General features: G+C 41.1%; 1 protein-coding gene across 1 annotated transcript in view; it reads left to right on the top strand.

Annotated features, from left to right (window-relative positions):
* ZEB1 (zinc finger E-box binding homeobox 1) overlaps window positions 1-20,425 on the top strand; it is a 198,039-nt gene that overhangs the window by 175,155 nt on the left and 2,459 nt on the right. Inside the window, 6 exon segments of the mRNA XM_010860011.1 lie at window positions 4,041-4,243; window positions 8,250-8,355; window positions 16,123-17,046; window positions 17,049-17,932; window positions 19,957-20,137; window positions 20,263-20,425. Coding sequence (XP_010858313.1) covers window positions 4,041-4,243; window positions 8,250-8,355; window positions 16,123-17,046; window positions 17,049-17,932; window positions 19,957-20,137; window positions 20,263-20,425 — 2,461 coding nt within the window.

Genomic DNA, 20,425 nt, shown 5'->3' with positions numbered 1-20,425 from the left:
CAGCAGGAATGGAGTTGAGTTATATTGTGAATACACCCCTTACACCATCTCCTTATGGCCTCTTCTGTGTCTTTGGAAGTAGAATATGCTTTCTGGTAGGTTCCAGCCTTTTTTGCTGTTGGCTGTTGAGCAGTTAGTTGTGATTTGGGCGTCTTCTTGAGAGGCGGTAAGAGCAGGTCCTTACTCCTCCATCTTGTCCTCTGGGCTTACTTTAATCTTAGGCACATATTCTTGAACTCAACACTGCAATGGTGATTCCCTTATTCTCTGTCATGAAGATGGATGAGGAATGGGGGTATGATTTGACCTATTATTGAATTATTTGATTTCTTACTGTTGAGCTTTACGGATTCTTTGTGTATTTTGGATAGTAGTCCTTCTTCAACTGTGTCATTTGTAAATAGTTTTCCCAGTCTGTTTATCGTCTAACTCGCTTATTGTCTTATCTCATGGGGCAGAATGTTCTCAATTAAGTCCAGCTTATCAATTATGCCTTTCATGACTCATGCCTTTGGTATCCAAACAGGCATTACAATACCCAAGTTGGTATAGGTTTTCTTCTGTTATAGCCTGTGTCTTACTCATTTTGCATTTTATAGTTAGGCCTGTGATCCTTTTTGAGTTAATTTTTGTGAAGGGTGTAAGGTCTGTGTTTACATTCATATTTTTGTGTGTGGATGTCCAATTGTTCCATTACAGTTTGTGAAAAGACTGTCTTTGCTCCATTGTATTGCATTCGCTCTCTGGGCTCACCTGTACTCCATTCCACTGATCCATTTGTCTGTTCTCTCACCAACACCACACTATCTTAATTATTAAAGTTATGTAGTAAGCCTTGAAGACAGGTAGTGTTGGTCTCCCGTTATTCTTGCCTTCAGTGTTATGTTGCCTCTTCTGGGTCTCTTGCCTCTCCATGTGAGTTTAGAATTTTTGTCAATATCCATAAAATAACTTGATTGGGACTGCACTGAATATGAAGATCTAGTTGGGAAGAACTGACATCCTGATAGTATTGAGTCTCCTTATCCTTGAACATGGAATATCTTTGTATTTATCAAGTGCTTTCGTTTCACTTATCAGAGTTTTGTAGTTTTCCTCAAAGAAGTCTTATACATATTTTGTTAGATTTATGCCTAATCATTTCGGCATTTTGGTGCTAATGTAAATGGTACTGTATCAATCAACTTTCCGATTTTTGAAGGAAATCTACAAGGGTGATCAGAAAACAAATCAGATTCCATTACAGAAAGTCAACTGTCCCTTCCTTAAATTAGGAAATCAGCTGTGGAAAAGATCAGAAAGGAAGCTTTCACTCCAGAATAGGTAGGATTTCTGTAAATAATTTGGTGACAAAGGAAAGAGAAGTAGGCTACTCTAGAAATTCTTTACTTCAGTGTGGCAAAAGGACACATTTCTGAAAATGATAGTTAGCCTGAGGACACTGTTGATCTATTTGCAGATTTGTCGAGTCCAGAGTTATTAGCATCATAATTCTGTAGGGCCTGCTTGCCTACTGTTTTTTTTGTTTGTTTGTTTCCTGGATTTTTTTTTTCTCTTAAAGAAAATGTGTTAACATTTCACCTGAAGAAGCAGTAGGTTACAATAAATATGAAAGGGAAATATAAAACCTTAAAATACAGATGTTTATAAACACGTAAAATTATTATGTAACAGGATTTCAAAAAGCCTCAGTGAAATAATGAAAACTCAGCTTTGTAAAGTCCATTGTAACAAATCAGTGCAGTTAAGTCCCATAAGAATTGGAGCCTTAGTCATTCTGAATCAGCACAACATTTGAAGTATACAGTGTTTTTCATTCAGGTATTCACTACCTTCAGGTATGTAATGTAGTTTATGTATGTAATGTATGTAGTTTATGTAATGTAGTTTAACTGCTAATACAGTATTCCACAGTAGGTATGCTGTCACACCAGCAACATCTCTTGCCATGAAAAAGTAATTATCTTCAGAAGCACTTAGGTTTTTACTGTTTTAGTAAATTAAACATACCATCCTGTACTTCATAAGTTGTAAACAGGGGAGCTTTATTCCAGCAGGTTGATTTATCAAAATTCTGGTTCAGTGGGAACAAATCAAGGAGGTTTTTTCACAGGTTTTGTATCAGTCTGCCACTAAAGGAAGTTTAAGACACAGAAATTTAAAATGTTTTTTAAGTAAGTTTATTTATGGTCACAGATTCATAAATGATCACAGACTCATAAAGAAATTATAGTTCGAAAAGTGGTCAGACATAGGGTGGATTTTTTAGTACTGAATTCCTACCATAGGTGTATTATAGGAATTCTAAAAAGAAACATCTATTCCTTAAAGGTCTTCATTGCTAAAAGGTGAGTTTAAAAAAAAAAACTTTTTTAAAAACAAAAACAAAAATTTTAACTTTTAAACCTGTTCATTCTATAAACTTATAATGTTAAATATTTATTTTTCATTGTTTTATGCTGTTGGCCTAAAATAAGTTCATATCTCATATGTGTGAGAACATTCAATAGATATTTATGAAAAGAACTTGCTGTTTAAATATGAGCAACTTGCCATTTTATAAAATTATTAGTATTTTGTACATTAATTACAAGAATTAATCATGAAGACAAGAAAATAGAATGAAATGCCGAGCAGACAGCTTATGACACAGGAGTTCAGGGCAGCTTAACTGGTGGAAGCAAACCGATTGTGGTGCTGACGATAAAACACCTGTCACGGGGCCTCTGACCTCAGCCCCTGGAACCAGCCGAGAGCAGCAGCATCGCCAGGCGAGGGGAGTATCCCAAACACTGTACAAACAGGAAGTCGTTAGAACACAGCATGATTCCCCCCAAATGTCCTCACAGGGCTAGTCTAGTCCCCAGAGAAGTGGGTCATGTCAGAGTCATCACCAGTGGAAAAGTCTCTGGTTCCAGGTACCTTGCTAGCTGATAACGGAAGATACCATCATAAACTTTGGGGTCTTGGTTGTTTGACTTTATTCATATATTTGATATATATTTCAGTGTACTTAGCTATGTAGAGTCAGGTGTTCAGCCTGTTCATTGCAGGCTTGTCCTTGAATAAGACATTTAATTTATATGGACTTGAATTTCAATAACAGTGACAGCTTGATGAAGTAAAGATTATGACATTTTCTCTGGTAGTCTGTTTTTCTGTAAGAAATTAAAAATAAAGTTAAGATAACATTTATAGCAAGATGTGACTTAGGAACTTTTTTCTTTGAAGAAGTAAATCCAATATAGAAATGTAGTTAAATAATATTGGCCAAGTGATATTACATTTTAAGATTGGCAGGCTTAGATGTTTCCATGTATTAAAAATATGTAGTTCATTCTCTGAACTGCAGTTTATCTAGAATGGCTTATTTTCTGAAAGCTATCCTAATAGTCATCCATCTGAAACTAAACAAGAAGTGTGCTGGTGTGTCTCGGGAGGGGAAAGAACACGAAGATGCAGGGGCATCTCAGTGGCCAGCCTCAGTCCAGCCCCCACGGCTCCTCACACCTCCTACAGTACGTCCTCCACACTCACCTGCAGGGGAGCCTTAGAAACGTGCTCTGACTGTATGCTACTTACTCTCTGATGACTGTAGTGACGTTTTTCAAATTTGAAAGAATGAACATTCAATAACTAATGATGACATTGTTACCTTTGTAGAAAGATGGTTATTGTGTACCAAACCCCTTTCATGTGTATACATTCACAACGATAACCTGCATTATAATTTTGCTTTTGTTTTGTCTAATTAACCACACAAAAGAAGGGAAGAATTACGTTTTAGTGAAAAAGATATGAGACTTTAAAGTCAGCTTGCATTTGACTCTCAACTTCATTGTTCACAGGCTGTGTGACTTGGAAGTAATTTAACCTTTTCTGGGCATCACGTCCTCTCTTTATAAAACAGAGACACATCAGCGTGTTGGTTTTGAGGATCAGCTACAAAGCACAATATCTGGCACACAGCAGAGGGCCTCGGTGGGCGCTTTGGTGCTACTTTGGGAACATCTTTAAAACGTACGATCCTTGTTTCACAGGAACACCAGATGCATTTTCCCAGTTGCTCACCTGTCCGTACTGTGACAGAGGATATAAACGCTTTACCTCTCTGAAAGAACACATTAAGTATCGCCACGAGAAGAACGAAGACAACTTCAGCTGCTCCCTGTGCAGTTACACGTTTGCATACAGAACCCAGCTCGAGCGCCACATGACCTCCCACAAATCAGGACGAGAGCAGGTAAGTGGCATGACTCAGATTCACCCACTGTCCACACCGAGAACTCCTCGCTCCATGGAAGGCAGGCTCTCACACACTGAAAGATTAAGGGGCTGTACCAGACAGTGTCTGGCCTGCAGCCTTGTAAAAAGGACAGTGATTATTCGTTTGGATGATCGGGTCATTTCTGAGTTTAAATGCACATGTAAACAACTATGAACACTATTTTAGAAGTGACTACATTTCTTTTTAGACAAGGTCCCTTTCAACTCATTTATTTTGCTTATATCATAACAAATATGTCAAGTTTATAACTGGATTTCAAAATGCATTCTACTAAAATGTTCAATGTAGAAAAATAAATACCATTTAATAAACCACATGACTTACTACTGACCAAGTAGAGGAGAAAATCAAACAATAATCAAGTTTAATTTTTCGTGAAACACTGATTATCATCATATAAGCTACTGTGGCTTTTTCCCATGTAAGGGAAGTTGCCTCTTAAGAATCTAAAGTTTAGACTGAATCATTTTTAATCTGAGGACTCAATTTTTCATATGGTTTCATTCTGTTTCTATGTCACTTTGCCTCAATTTCTAGAAGTATAAACCAAGACTATCCTTAAGTTACGTTGCTGGCTCTGAACTTAAGGATTAAAGTCAGAAACGTTTTTGCCAGTTCTGCTTTTGTAAGGTCAACTGTAAATAATCAAATCAATATCTGGTTAATCTAGATTTAAAAATCAAATAAGTGTTCAACAGCACATGGTATGTTGAAGGTGTGTGCTGTGCTTGGGGCACATGTTCAGTCTCTTCTGTCAAAAGACTTGGAATACCTGTTACCTGAGTGTAAGAGTCTGCTCCGTGTGTACCCACGTCACTGACCCCAGGGAGCGCGAGTTACCCTCTTGGCTATGATGGCTCAACCAAAAACCACGCCAAAATCTGTAAGAGAAACAGTGATGAGAATGGGTCAGCCTGTCTCCCCAGGACCCTGGTGACAATACTCATGAAATCATGGGGTGTGGAGTGTACAGGCAGGCATGATGAGCACAGGGCCAGCTTTTCCTTGGGGAGGTCAGTGCTTCAGTCCACAAAGGAGCACTTGGGGTGGGAGTAAGTGCCACGAGGAGGAAACTCACCCCCAGAAGACAAACCCCATCTTCTCATCTGCCCTGAATGGGTCTCATCAGAGACAGAACAGAAGCATGCTCTTGGCACCCCAGTGTCCTGACCTGACCACAGTGTGGGTGGGCCCTGGGGACGTGACCCAGTGTAGACAGGCCCTGGGGACATGGCCACAGTGTAGACGAGCCCTGGGGGCCTGATGCCAGTGTAGACAGGCCCTGGGGATGTGGCCACAGTGTAGACGAGCCCTGGGGATGTGGCCACAGTGTAGACAGGCCCTGAGGACGTGGCCACAGGGTAGCCAGGCCCTGGGGACGTGGCCACAGGGTAGCCAGGCCCTGGGGACATGACCACAGTGTAGACAAGCCCTGGGACAGGAGCTGTTCAGGTGACATTTGGGAGCAGAGCTATCCTGCAACTGCTGCCCCCACATCCTCTCCACCCCAAGGGCCCTTGTCAAAGGAAGGAGCCTCAAAGGACAGAGAGAACTGGAGGGAAAGCCGGAGATGCTGTGAGAAAAATAAGTCGTAAGATCTCTGATGATCACGAAGGCCACTGTGTGTGTGAGGCTTTCTCTGAGGGAGGTAAAGGTAGCCGGTCAGTTTCATATGTGAAATATGTGGTCAGACCAAGGTCAGAAAGGAGCCGTGATAGAATGTGGAGGCCAGCAACATGAGGGGTATAATTGGGAACCGTTTAGGTTAGGAGGCAGAGCGTCCACCTCGCTGGCCTCTGGAAATCAAGGTAAGCATTTCCATGTTGTCTTATTCATGCAACAGATATCTGAGTTTTGATTCTGTGTAAGGCCTGTTGTAGGTGTTTAAGACACAGTAGTGAAAATGAGCAAGTCCCTGACAGTAGCGGGAGTGTCTTATAGGTGAGAGAAAACAGATGTAAAATATAAACACAGGTAGAATGAAGAAGACAAAGCAAAGAGGATAGAAAGTGGCGGAAGCTGCTTTTTTTTTTTTTTTTTTTTAATAGAGAAGAGACCTTTCTGAGACTAGGACATCTGAACCTGGACTTGGGTGAAGTGAGGGAGCCAGTCACAGAATGACTGGGAGAAGGGCCTTCTGTGCAGAGGGAGCAGAGGAGCGTGAAGGCCTCAGGCAGAAGCCAAGGAACAGCAGGCAGCCAGGGTGCACAAAGGGGAGAAAGACGAAGAGGCTGGGTAGGGAGGAGGCAGATGATGAGGCCTCTTGTATGAGCCGTGGCTAAGGCCTGTGATTTTACTCTAAAGTATTATAGGGAAGCATTTGAAAGATACTGAATTTTGTGTTTATGGCTTATTTTTAAGGCCAGGTGATCTGTGGGTTGGAGAGTAGATCGAGAGAAACGAGAAGGAAGCAGGAAGCACACTTAAGGGCTGTGGCTGTAACCCAGGCCAGAGGCACTGGTGTGACAGATGTGACGTCATGAGGATGGTGGCTGTAGGCTGGCTTGCTGAGGGATTGGATAAGGGTATCAGGGAAAGAGAGGGACCAGGATTCCTCCAAATTAGGGCCTAAGCAATGATCAGATAAATGAGGGGTTTACTCACAAAGGTAAGAAACAGGAGTAAGTAAGTGTTAGTTACTCAGTTGTGTCCAACTCTTTGTGACCCCCATGGACTAGCCCATCAGGCTCCTCTGTCCATGGAATTCTCCAGGCAAGAATACTGCAGTGAGTAGCCATTTGATCCTCCCCACCCAGGGATCCTGCACTGCAGGTGGATTAAGCCCCCAAAAAACAGGAGAGGAGGAGCTAATTTCCAGGAGAGAAATGAAGAGGTCAGTGTAGTCCTCTTAGCAGATGCCTGTCACTGTTCAGGGGGGACGTCGAGGAAGCTGTGAGAGTCTGGAATGGAGAGAGGAGAGACCTAGAGAGAGCTGTTTGGAGTTGGCGCCATGTATTCAATTTCAAAGCCAGGGGTTTGGGTGAAGTAGAGCCTGACACATACTTCACGCTCATTCTCTGTCCTTCCTGTGTGAAGGACAGAAGGGAGATTGCAGTTTGGGAGAACATAGAACAAGCGGAACTGGAGCCTTTGAACGATGGGTAGAGTCTTAATAGTCACAATTAAGGGGAAACGTAGCCAGGAAGTAAGGGATGGTATCAGTGGGAGCAGGGAGGTGAAGAGCGGTGTATTGCAGAAGGTGGGACTCACTGGATGATGAGATGTGGACTCCTGCTGAAGAAGCCTGGAAACTCAGGGCTAGAAACCTGGCATCTGTAGCCTTAGAATCTGTGCCCATGGGTGAACAGGAATCCTCTAGAAATTTATGAGTAGAATATCGCATAATTCAGTTCAAACACTGCTTTTGTAAGATGAATAAAGGGTGCAGAATTAATTCGAAGTATGTAAAAGTGGGAGTTTGATAAACCAGACAGAAAGCTATTACAGTAATCCATATTTGACTGAAAAGAGGGAAGTATTTTTTAAATCATCAGATTAAGATTTTGGAAATACCAAACTTACTAGAGAGGATAAAGTCCTGAAAAAGCCCCAGCCTTTTCTTCTGTTCAGGAGACCTTGTTCTTCTGTTTAGTTAAGTGTGCTTGAGACAGATTCCTGGACATTCTGGACCATGGTTTCTTTACCTGTCAATTAGAGTGCAGGAGAGGGAAATCATCTCTAGTTCCCGGTCAAGTACATATTTTTGCTAAATGCTATATTGCATCATAGAGTGATTCTGATTCTTTAAACTGGGAAGTGGAGATTTTCCTTTATGTCAAAATTCTGTTGCCACTGTCCTCTTCCTTTTTGGTAACATTTAGTGTTAGATTTTTGTGACTGCTACGATTTGAGGCCTTTAAGAAACAAAAGAACCACCCAAACATTACTTTTAGCAGATTGGATGTTCTTTATGTCTAAAGATTTTTTGCTTTATAAATAAAATACCAATTCTTTCTTACAGAGACATGTGACGCAGTCTGGGGGTAATCGTAAATTCAAGTGCACTGAATGTGGAAAAGCTTTCAAATACAAACACCATCTAAAAGAGCACTTAAGAATCCACAGTGGTAAATATTTGTTTTCTTTGTCTACCTTGAATATCATAGTGATTATGATAGTAAGTTAATATCACATGTGAGCTACACATATGGTTACAAACTCTGCAGTGGTTTTGGGATAAACACTAATATTGAGACATTTTCTGCTTATAAACGGTATTTTATTGGGATCTGACTCTTTGGCTAAAGTATATCAAGCTAAGAGGACACACTTTGAATTTCCTAATAAGAATATAGCGTTTTACAAGATGTACAACCTGAGACATGAGCTTTTCAGTGAATGTTCATTTCATTGCCTCTGTTGCACAGTTAACAGGGAATGATAAAGCGTGTGCACAAGGAAAGGAGGAGATGAAGATGTTCTTTCCGTAAGAGGAGAGATGGAACTCAAGATAGGAAATGGCATGGTGCACCGTGGGGATTGTGGGAGAGGGCAGCACGAGGAGGGGTGGGAACTGTGGCACGAGAGGGGGTTTCACGGAAAAGGGCTTCCCCCATCCCACCCTCAGTTCTGCACTACTCAGCAGCTATAGCTTCACATGAAAAGTGAACATTAATACGTGGTAAAAATATTATGTCAATTTTAGAGACTTACAAAGAGAGCTCTGTTTGCCTTTTTTTGGAGGCTTTACTTACCCAAAAGCAACCAAGAAAATTCACATCGCATTATGAACCCTGTCTCCCGGTTAATTTTGATGCATTATTTAATATGAAATAATTTCAATGAAAGACAACTGTTAACTAATGAGTGGGAAATTATGGATTTCTGCACATGCTTGTTTTGTGAAAATTATTATATTGACAATTATTCATAGATTTTACAAATATCCTGCAAAAAAGTACGGTTGGGTGGCTTTGTGATACGTTTTATTTTGGAACTGCATTAATAGAAGTTGTGCTGAATTGCTCATTGAGGGCTAAAAAATGTTACCTCTTAAAACATGCTCAAACTGAGATTCATACATTTTTTAAAATTTTTATACGTTAATGTGTCTGGAAAACAAAGCTGTCTTTTGGCATCTGCATCAGGATCCTGTTTCTTAGCTCCTGTGCTACTGAACAATTTTCATCAATTTCATATATATATATATAAGTTAACATTATATTAGCATATATCCAATGGATATTTTTCCTCTACTACTTTTTTTTTCCAGCTTTATTGAGATATAACTGACATACAGCACTGTATAAGCAGCATGATTTGACTTATCTTGGCTGTTGTAGATAATGCTGCAGTGAATGCATTGAAATGTATTATATTTCAGTGTATTATATATACAGGGCTGTATATATAATCTTTTCAAAGCAGTGTTTTCATTTTCTTTGGATGAATACTCAGAACTGGAATTGCTGGATTAAAAGGTAGTTTTCTTTTTAGTTTGTTGAGAAATCTGTATACCATTTTCCATAGTGGCTGTACCAATTTACATCCTCACCCACAGTGACCTAGGGTTCCCTTCTCTCCACAGTCTTGCCAATACTTTTTTGTGTGTGTGTAATAGTCATTCTGACAGGTGTATGGGGATATCGTATTAATGATGTTGAGCATCTTTTCATGTGACTGTTGGCTTCTATAAGTATTTTTTGGATAAATATATCTGTTCAGATTCTCAGCCCATTTTTAATTGGGTTGTATCTTTTGATTTTGAGTTGTACAAGTTCCTTGGACATTTTGCATATTAACCCCTATCTTCTATTCAGTAGGTGGCCTTTTCAGTTTGTTCATAGTTTTGTCTATACAAAAGTCTTTCAGTTTGATGTAGTCCCCTTTGTTTATTTTTGCTTTTATTCCCCTTTCCTGAGGAGACATATAAAAAAAAATATATTACTGAGATCTATGTCAAAGAGCTTATTGCCTGTGTTTTTTTCTGGAAGTTTTATGGTTTCAGATCTTTAATCTGAAATTTACTTTTGTGCGTAGTATGAGAGAGTGTAGCTGTCCAGTTTTCCCAACACCAGTTATTGAAGGGTCTTTTTCCCCCACTGTATATTGCCATAGGTTAACCACCCTTACGAGTTCATTTCTGTGGTTTCTGTTATGTTCCATAGATCTATTAATCTGCTTTTGTGCCAACACCATGCTAAATGACTGTAGCTTTGCAGCATAGTTTGAAATTGAGGCATGTGATACCTCCACTTTTGTTCTTTTTCAAGATTGTTTTGGCTATTTGGCATCTTTTATGTTTCCATGCAAATTTCAAGAGTTATTTATTCTAGTTCTGTGAAAAATGCATTGGCATTTTGACAGGAATTACATTGAATAAGCAGAATGAATTGATACAGAATCATTAAACCTATTTTCTTAATTGTTCGTTCTTATTTGTTATTAATGTCGAGAAATTCAACAGATTTCTACATTAATTTCATATCTGGCAACTTTACCAAATTCGTTGATGAGCTCTAGTAGGTTTTTAGTGGCATCTTTAGAATTGTCTATGTATATAGTATCATATCTGTAAACAGTGACAGTTTTACTTCTTCTTTTTCAATTTGGATTCTTTTCTTTCTTTTTCTTATCTGACTACTGTGGCTAGGACTTCCAATACCTTGTTGAATAAAAGTAGTGAGAGTAGATATCTTAGTCTTGTTCCTGATCTTAGAGGAAATGCTTTCAGCTTTTCACCATTGAGTATGATGCTAGCTATGGGCTTATCATACATAGTCATTATTACATTGAGGTATGTTCCTTCTGTACCCATTTCTTTGTGAGTTTTTTTTATCATAAATGGATATTGAATTTTGTCAAAAGCTTTTTCTGACTCTATTTAGATTATCATATGGTTTTTACCTTCAATTTGTTAATGTGGTATATCACATTGATTTGTAGATATTTAACCATTCTTCATCCCTTGATGAATCCCACCTGATCATGGTATACCTGGGTGTTTCAATGTATTACTCAATTTGGTTGGCTAATATTTTTGTCAAGGAGTTCTTGCATCTGTATTCATCAGTGATATTGGCCTGCAATTTTGTGTGTGCTTTGTTTTGATATCAGGATGATGCTGACCTCATAGAATGAGTTCACAAGTATTCCTTCCTATCCAATTTTTAAACATAGTTTGAGAAGGATAGGTGTTACATCAATAATTTATTTTTAATAACCCTTCTTACCAGAGGGCTTCCCTGGTTCAAACGGTAAAGCATCTGCCTGCAATGCAGGAGACCCAGGTTCAATCCCTGAGTCAGGAAGATCTCCTGGAGAAGGAAAGGCAACCCACTCCAGTACTCTTGCCTGGAAAATTCCATGGATGGAGGATCCTGGCAGGCTACAGTCCACGGGGTCGCAAAGAGTCGGACACGACTAAGCAACTTCACTTTCTCACCAGAAATGATTTGAAGTTGTTGATAGAGATTATAGCTAATTCATTTTTTAATGTTGAAGAAGTTGGGGTAATAAAACAGTAAGATTTCGTATATAAAAATGAATGTCCTATTGCAGTCATAGAGGAGAGTCGCAGATCTATAGATTATATGAAGTTGGGAAACACAGATCGTACAAAACGTTAAAATATAAGTCCAGAAACAAGAAGTTAATAGATATCTAATCATAAAATCCTGCACTGATCATCAAAAATCAGCTGCAATCAAGTAACAATGCCTGTGCTATCTACAGCAACCCTTTAGGTGTTTTCGTGGTCAAGAGCTTTATAGTAAGCTCACAGCATGCTGCTGCTCTGAAAGAGGAGGCAGGTTCAGGCCACGTCCTGGCACACGGACTCCTGTGCTCTGCTGTCCATTCATATTTATATCTTAAAGAAAGCAAGACAGGCATGAAGTTAAAACGAGAAAGAAAAAAAGGAATACTATGAATTCCTTTGCACATGCTAGAAGAGACCACAAATTAGACCCTAGGTTTTAGGAAGTAAGAAAACTACAGTTAGTAATGGAAATCTAGAGTATTTGTAGGTAAAAAGGATAAGATGTCAGAAGATGAGAGAAAAAGCACAACTCTCTTCTGATACTGAAGTCCATAGAGAAAGTTGTTCCTTGGAGCATCATTAAGAAGAAAATACCAGAAGATAATTTACGTCATCCTCAAAAATATCCTTAAAATAATACAGCAGAGGATTCAATAGTGTTTTCTTTCTAAAGTAAGATTCTTCCATAGAGGCCAGTGATATTTCACCAAAATGCAGTTCAGAAAGAGCACTGCCCCAGGGTGCCCAGTGGATACCATCCAAGTCTACAGCTCCCTGGTGGTTTATTTCAGGGGGAGATTTCGAGCAGGGCTACTCCAAGTCATCCCAGATAAACATAATACTTTCTAAATGCTTACCCTCAGTTTCTATCAAGACAGTGCTGTGACAATTTCATTATAGTCTGTACAATGTTAGTCCATAGGAGATTGGAAAATGTTTTTTAATGAAAAAAACAATGATCATTCACCACAGGTAGTTTTGTTTTTTTCTTTTTTTTTTTAAATTTTTTATTATTATTACCTAATAATGAATGAACCTCATATCCTTCAGGAAACTCGGGGGGTTTTTTTGCAGCTGACTTTTTAAGGCATTGAAGGTCAGGGCCCTCAAGTTATGTGCCCTGGAATTGCATGGATCTCTTCTGATGTCCATGAAGGGAACCCTCTGCAGAGTCCTGTGTGTCACTGTCATATAAACTTTGCACATGGGAACTGTGCAAAGGAGCTGTGTGGAGGCCACTGCACCTGCCCACAGAGAGGGTGCAAAAGAGCCCCTGCAGCCAGGCAGGGAGCCTCCCCAGCAAGTAACCTGGGTTTGTTCCACAGCCTGATAGTCATTTCAGCCTAGAAAACTTCTATATCAGGTGCAACTGAACACCACCTTAGCCATTAGAAAAAAGTCAGTGTGCATAATGTATCAGACTTTGAGCAGCACAACTTCCTGTAGTAGTAGTTACAAACACTAACCTAGGTCAGTAACTGAGGTGATGTGCTTTAGCTATGAAGTTAGAATTAGAAACACGGCTTTTTCTAACACAGACTTTGGCTTTAGAATAATTGTTCTGCAGTCTTTTTTTATAGCAGCAGTAAAATAACTGGGTGATTCCCATAATAGTAAGGGTAACTAGCACCTGCTGGACACTCAACTGCTTTAAGTCATGCAGCTCTCACAGTAACCCTGGGAGGTAGATGCTACTGTTTTGTCCTTTTTTACTGATGAGAAAATAGAGTTTCAGAGAACTTACCTTGTCCCCAGTCATTCAGCTGGGACACAGGCCTCCTGACTCCAAAGCCACTGCCATCCCCACTGTGCTCTGTAAAGACAGAAATAATCAATACTATAGATGCTTATTTTCCTAGTCAGCAAGGGAACAAGCATGTAGTTAAAGGGTCATCAAATAATTAAGAATGTTAAAAAATGCAAAGACATATCCCTTGTTTTACACCCACTGGAAATTTTTATCCAATGCACTTTGAGTATTGAATCACATTTCAGGCATCCCATTGGAAAGATATTGATAAAACTGGAGAAACTCAGAGGTGAGTTAACAAGCGGGTAAGAGTTCTGAAGAACACATCCCATGAGGAACGTGTGAAAGACCTGGACACATTTAACCTGCATGAGCGAAATTGAGGGATACTTGGGACAGCTCTTCATCACATCCAAAGTCTGGCTTGTCGAGGAAGTGTTAGACCAGCTCCAAGCGGCATCAGAAACAAGCATAACAGGGAAGGCCAACTCTAGCTTAGTGCCGACCCTCTGTCCCGGTGCTCTTCTAAGGAGTCACTAACAGCTCCTGAGGGCACACTGAGCTCTGCTGCATCGTCTGTTATAACTGCAGAACAGTCCAGCGAGGATGCATCTACGTTTATTCACACACCAAAACACTGAGGCTTGGACAGGTTAAGAAAATAGACATAGTATGTGACAGAGCGAGAACCTGAACTTAGATCCTGGCCCTCAGCAAAGCCAGACTAGACTGCCTTCCTCCGATCTGTCCAGGGGCAGTAACCTCCTTTTAATAAAAGAGGTTAAGCAGAGATGAGCCGGTGCCAAGGATGATATGAAATGAACCCTTCATTGGGAAGGAGGCTGTACTAGAGGGCTTTATTAGATTCCTTCCAACTCTAATTCGATTATGCAGACACATTTGAGAAAATATAATGCACTTGTTTTAATCTTTACAACATTGAAATTCCAAGACTAGCAGGTCCTATGCTTTCTTGCTGCTTTCCTTTTAATCATTAAAAAGAAAGGGGGAGATAAAGAGCTTTATTTTGCCGCTGAGTAGATAAGCAGCATCACCACACTTCATGATTGTACAGTTGGCCACTCATTCATCTGGCAGAGGCTTACAGAGCAGCGCTGTGACCTGCACGCAGCAGATGTGGGAGTAAACAGCACTAAGACCAGACCTCCTTGAACCCAGGCATCGGTACCTTTAGACTATACATTCATGAACTAGAACATATGCAAACTAAAGTTAAAAAAAAAAATGGGGTTGTATGAAAATATTCCATTCAACTCAAAAATTTCTGTCAGAGTACTCGTAGGGACCCAGAAGATCACCTTGTACCCTGGAAGGTCTTGGGGAGTGACGTAACTGAGGCCTCTGCAAGCAGGAAGCTTCTTTTTTTTTTCCTGACATTTCACAAAGATGTTGTATTTGTGCAGCAAAAGTATACTGTGTTTTAATACTTAAATGTTCTAAGTTACTGTAACCACTGTCATTGAAATTGAAACTCCAAGATGCTTTTCGTACCAAGAGGCTCAGTGGTAAAGAATTCACCCACCAGTGCAGGAGGCACAAAAGACACAGGTTGCTTCCCACAATGGGAAGATCCCCTGGAGGAGGAAATGGCAATCCACTCCAGTATTCGTGCCTGGAGAGTCCCATGGACAGAGGAATCTGGCAGGCTGCAGTCCATGGGGTTGCAAAGAGCTGGAGACAACTGAGCAGCTGAGCACACAGCGAACACTGCCTTACTGATCTAGGAGTACATACACCCCTCGTAACTCAGCTGGTAAAGAATCCGCCTGCAATGCAGGAGACCCTGGTTCAGTGCCTGGGTGGGGAAGTTCCCCTGGAGAAGGGATAGGCTACCACTCCAGCAGTATTGGGCTTCTCTGGTGGCTCAGATGGTAAAGAATCTGCCTGCAATGCAGGAGACCTGGGTTGGGAAGATCCCCTGGAGAAGGGAATGGCTACCCACCCCAGTATTCTGGCCTGGAGAATCCCATGGAGTCACAAATTGTCAGTCATGACTGAGCAACTAAGCACACACATACATCCCAGCTTAATAAGCCAAGGCTTGTAACAATACTTGTATTTAAACTTTTCTTCCCCACTGAAAAAGGTCTTTTCAAGGAAACCTATGAATATAGGAAGGATAGATATTCTTCATATGACTCATACAGTCAATGATAGATGTCCATACTTATTAAGCCTTATGGGAGATTTTGCTTCCTTTTGTCTAATAATTTCTCCTATAGATGGTTAAGTAGAGTAGAATATAGAGAATTACATAGTTTAGTGACACAGGATAAGAAAAAAATTACTTGAAAGAGTGGGATATAATTTTTTGGTATCTGAGAAAGATTTGAACTTTTAAAAGTGAGCAAAATTGTTACATGCACCTGAAGAGAAGATTCTCTTACTGGTCAGCACATAGTTCAGACTAACATTTTATTGGTGCTTGACATTTATGAAGGTTTTCAACTTAAAAGTGATGATTCTAAATAAAATTGTATCACAAGCACACCTGGTAACCCCCTTTTTAAATTGATACTGCTTGTTTTAGGGAAAATGTGAATATGTGAAAATTTACGAATGTAACTTTTTGTTGTTGTTTAGGAGAGAAGCCATATGAATGCCCAAACTGCAAGAAACGTTTTTCCCATTCTGGTTCCTACAGCTCACACATAAGCAGTAAGAAATGTATCAGCCTGATGCCTGTGAACGGGCGACCAAGAACAGGGCTCAAGACCTCGCAGTGCTCCTCACCCTCGCTCTCGGCCTCTCCAGGCAGCCCCACGCGACCACAGATGCGGCAGAAGATAGAGAACAAGCCCCTGCAGGAGCAGCTCCCCGTAAACCAGATTAAAACTGAACCTGTGGATTATGAGTTCAAACCCATAGTGGTTGCTTCAGGAATCAACTGTTCAGCCCCTCTACAGAACGGGGTTTTCAGTGGTGGTGGCCCCTTACAGGCAACCAGTTCTCCTCAGGGTGTGGTGCAGGCCGTCGTTCTGCCAACGGTGGGTTTGGTGTCCCCCATCAGTATCAATTTAAGTGATATTCAGAATGTACTTAAAGTGGCGGTAGATGGTAACGTCATCAGGCAAGTTTTGGAGAATAATCAAGCCAATCTTGCATCCAAAGAACAAGAAACAATCAATGCTCCATCCATCCAGCAAGGCGGCCATTCTGTTATTTCAGCCATCAGTCTTCCTCTGGTTGATCAAGATGGAACAACCAAAATCATCATTAACTACAGTCTTGAACAACCTAGCCAACTTCAAGTTGTTCCTCAGAATTTAAAAAAAGAAACCCCAGTCCCCACCAACAATTGCAAAAGCGAAAAGTTACCAGAAGATCTTACTGTCAAGTCTGAGAAGGACAAAAGCTTTGAAGGGGGAGGGAATGACAGCACGTGCCTCCTGTGTGACGACTGTCCCGGGGACCTCAATGCACTTCCGGAGCTAAAGCACTATGGCCTGAAGCAGCCCGCCCAGCCCCCTCCACCCCCTACCCCAGAAGCTGCCAAGCCCGAGGCCTCGCTTCATCGGGGTCCGGAGATGGCAGTTTGTCTCCCAGTCAGCCACCTTTAAAGAACCTCTTGTCTCTTCTGAAAGCATATTATGCTTTGAACGCACAACCAAGTGCAGAAGAGCTCTCAAAAATTGCCGATTCCGTGAACCTACCACTGGATGTAGTGAAAAAGTGGTTTGAAAAGATGCAAGCGGGACAGATCTCAGTGCAGTCTTCTGAACCATCTTCCCCGGAACCAGGCAAAGCCAACACCCCTGCCAAGAGCGACGATCAGCCTCAGGCTGCAGATGCAGATGAAGCCCAGGACAGCACAGGGAACCGCCAGAGCCCTCTCAAGAGAGCTAGCTCTCCCGTCTTACCAGGGGGCTCGGCCGTCAATGGTTCCAGAAGCAGCGCCTCCTCCCCTTCCCCCTTGAACCTCTCTTCCTCCAGAAGCGCACAGGGTTACTCATACCCAACAGAAGGGGCGCAGGAAGAGCCGCAGGTGGAACCTCTTGATCTTTCACTACCAAAGCAGCAGGGCGAGTTATTGGAAAGGCCAACTATCACTAGTGTTTACCAGAACAGTGTTTATTCTGTCCAGGAAGAACCCTTGAACTTGTCTTGTGCAAAAAAGGAGCCACAAAAGGACAGTTGTGTTACAGACTCAGAACCAGTTGTAAATGTAATCCCACCAAGTGCCAACCCCATAAATATTGCTATACCTACCGTCACTGCCCAGTTACCCACGATCGTGGCCATCGCTGACCAGAACAGTGTTCCGTGCTTGCGAGCACTGGCTGCCAACAAGCAGACCATCCTGATCCCCCAGGTTGCCTACACATACTCGACTGCAGTCAGCCCGGCGGTCCAGGAAACACCCTTGAAGGTGATCCAGCCCAGTGGAAATCAGGTAAAAAAGGAAAAAAACCACTCCCAGCCCCAATCCATTGATCAAATGCTAGTTTGATTTATTTTAGTGAATTTCTCTAATAAAAACCAGGCATGAGAGAGTCAAGCAGCTTGTTAAACTGTCACATTTGAAAGGAAATAGCTGACTATGTGCCTTAGCTGCTGTGGCATCTTGGCTTTTGTTGTTTACTGATCCAGAGTGTAGTTTTCAACTGCAGTTTTAAGTATTATTTTGCTGAAAAGAGGGTCAATGGGTCTCAGCTATAAGACTGACTGTAACTAGAGATGGAAGAGGAAAGTAAAATTCAAATACTCATTAATCAGACTTCTGTTTTATAGTTAAGTTCCCAGAATTCGTCATAGTTTCTGCCTTAGGATCATCAGGAAATGAAAATTTGTTCACAGATGTTTTACACCAGGCAAACTTAGCTCTCACTTTTTGTGTTAACCTGTTTATAAAAGGCTTTAATGAAGCAAACAAAAATTAAGTATATAAAGAACTCACCTAATGAGTTTAGTGATGATTTTATAAGCTGTAAACTAGTGTTCAATCATAATAATACATGAGGAATTACAGCTGTGAATCTGTGTTTGTATTTTCCTCTGTAACACTCTCCAAGTCCATGACAGTTATGATAAAGCTATTTTGCATGACTGTTGTGTGTTTCACTGTCCAGGCTTTTTCTGTGTCACTGACCTTGATGTCTCCATTTTTTCCATCAATTTCTGATTGAATCAAATGAATACTAGAGATAAATTTAATCTTTTTCTCAAATACTTACTATAAGAAGATGTGACTGTAAAATAATTACAACATCCTGTTCAAGTATGTTTTGCTACTTTTGTCTCCTTAAATATTGCTACCAATGGGGCTTCCTGTAATCGTGGTAACCTTGAAAAAGTTTTCACATGGCTAAATTTTTCATAAAACCTAAATTTTAACTGTATAAAACACTCTTCACACCTTTGAAGAATAAACTGGGAAATTTCAGTTAACGACACCCAATAACATGAAGAGAGTCCCTTTAACACCATTGGCAGCTTACAAGTGGCAGAAGAACGTCTGTCAGCACTTCGCCCCCCTTGTTGTTTAGTTGCTCAGCTCAGTTGTATCTGACTCTTGGCAACCCCATGGACTGTAGCCCGCCAGGCTTCCCTGTGCATGGTATTTCCCAGGCAAAAATACTGGAGTGGTTTGACATCTCCTCCAGAGAATCTTCCTGCATCAGATATTGAACCCACATCTCCTGATTGGCAGGCGGATTCTTTACCACTGAGCCACCAGGAAAGTCCTCTCCCACCTTACAAAGCTGTAAGAAATTATGGGAAACCTCTAAACTTGTGGAAAATGTGTGAGTTTAGGATGGAAGTCTTCAGGAAAGACACAGGATCTTAGGAGCCCAATCCCACTGCAGGCTCCCTGCAGAATTCTTCCACCTACAGGAGACCCTGCCTCCAGTTTTCTCCCTAACCCTCACCCAAAACTCTGAAGATTCACCATCAAGCAAGGATTCTTGTTTAAAAACACAGACCTGCCTGCATTGTTTTTCCAACTTGCCTCTTAGGAAAGTGATAGGACAAACCTCCCTCTTTACAAGGAGACAATGAAGTTTAGTTCACAAAATTCTAAGGTCCTGGGAGATACAATTTAAAGACCACTTTTAAGAAATAGAGTCTTAATTTTCACTTAGTAAAACCCAGAAGGTAAGTAAGTGATGCAGTTAGAAATTCACAACTGTTTAGCAAACTGGTAAGTCAAAATGTTCGGCAGACTTCTCATAAATTAATGATCCAGAGGCAACTAAGCGTGTTCTCTGCAGCGTCCTTTCTTTCGGTGCCCGCCGACCCTGGGCTGCTTTTGCTGTTGTGACTGCACGGCCCCCTCACCCGAACCTTCCCTTAGAGCCTGCTTTGGTCAGGTTGTCGCAAGCAGAAATCAAAGTGGTTCCTTCAGTTCTGCTTTTATTTATGTCTGTCGTTTATCCTGTAATCTTAAACGAACTTTTCCTACTTCCTTTTCTCTAGGATGAAAGGCAAGACACTAGCTCAGAAGGAGTATCCAACGTAGAGGATCAGAACGACTCCGATTCCACACCCCCCAAAAAGAAAATGCGGAAGACAGAAAACGGAATGTATGCTTGTGATTTGTGTGATAAGATATTCCAAAAGAGTAGCTCACTGTTGAGACATAAATACGAACACACAGGTATGTATATTAAGGAAGCTGCCAGTTTTGCAGAGTTGAATTGATGACTATTTCCATAACCAGAAGTGCCCCAAGGCCTAGCGGCTCCATGCCATTGTATTTCATAGCTGTGCCCTTATTTTCAGGTAAAAGGCCCCACGAGTGTGGCATCTGCAAAAAGGCGTTTAAACACAAGCATCACCTGATCGAGCACATGCGCCTGCACTCCGGGGAGAAGCCCTACCAGTGCGACAAGTGCGGGAAGCGCTTCTCCCACTCGGGCTCCTACTCCCAACACATGAACCACCG

This window comes from Bison bison, unplaced genomic scaffold (genome assembly GCF_000754665.1).
Source record: "Bison bison bison isolate TAMUID 2011002044 unplaced genomic scaffold, Bison_UMD1.0 scf7180017864461, whole genome shotgun sequence".
In the NCBI taxonomy this organism is placed as follows: Eukaryota; Metazoa; Chordata; class Mammalia; order Artiodactyla; family Bovidae; genus Bison; species Bison bison.
Note: the sequence above shows the minus strand (reverse complement) of the source record. Positions and strands in the feature narration are given on the sequence as shown.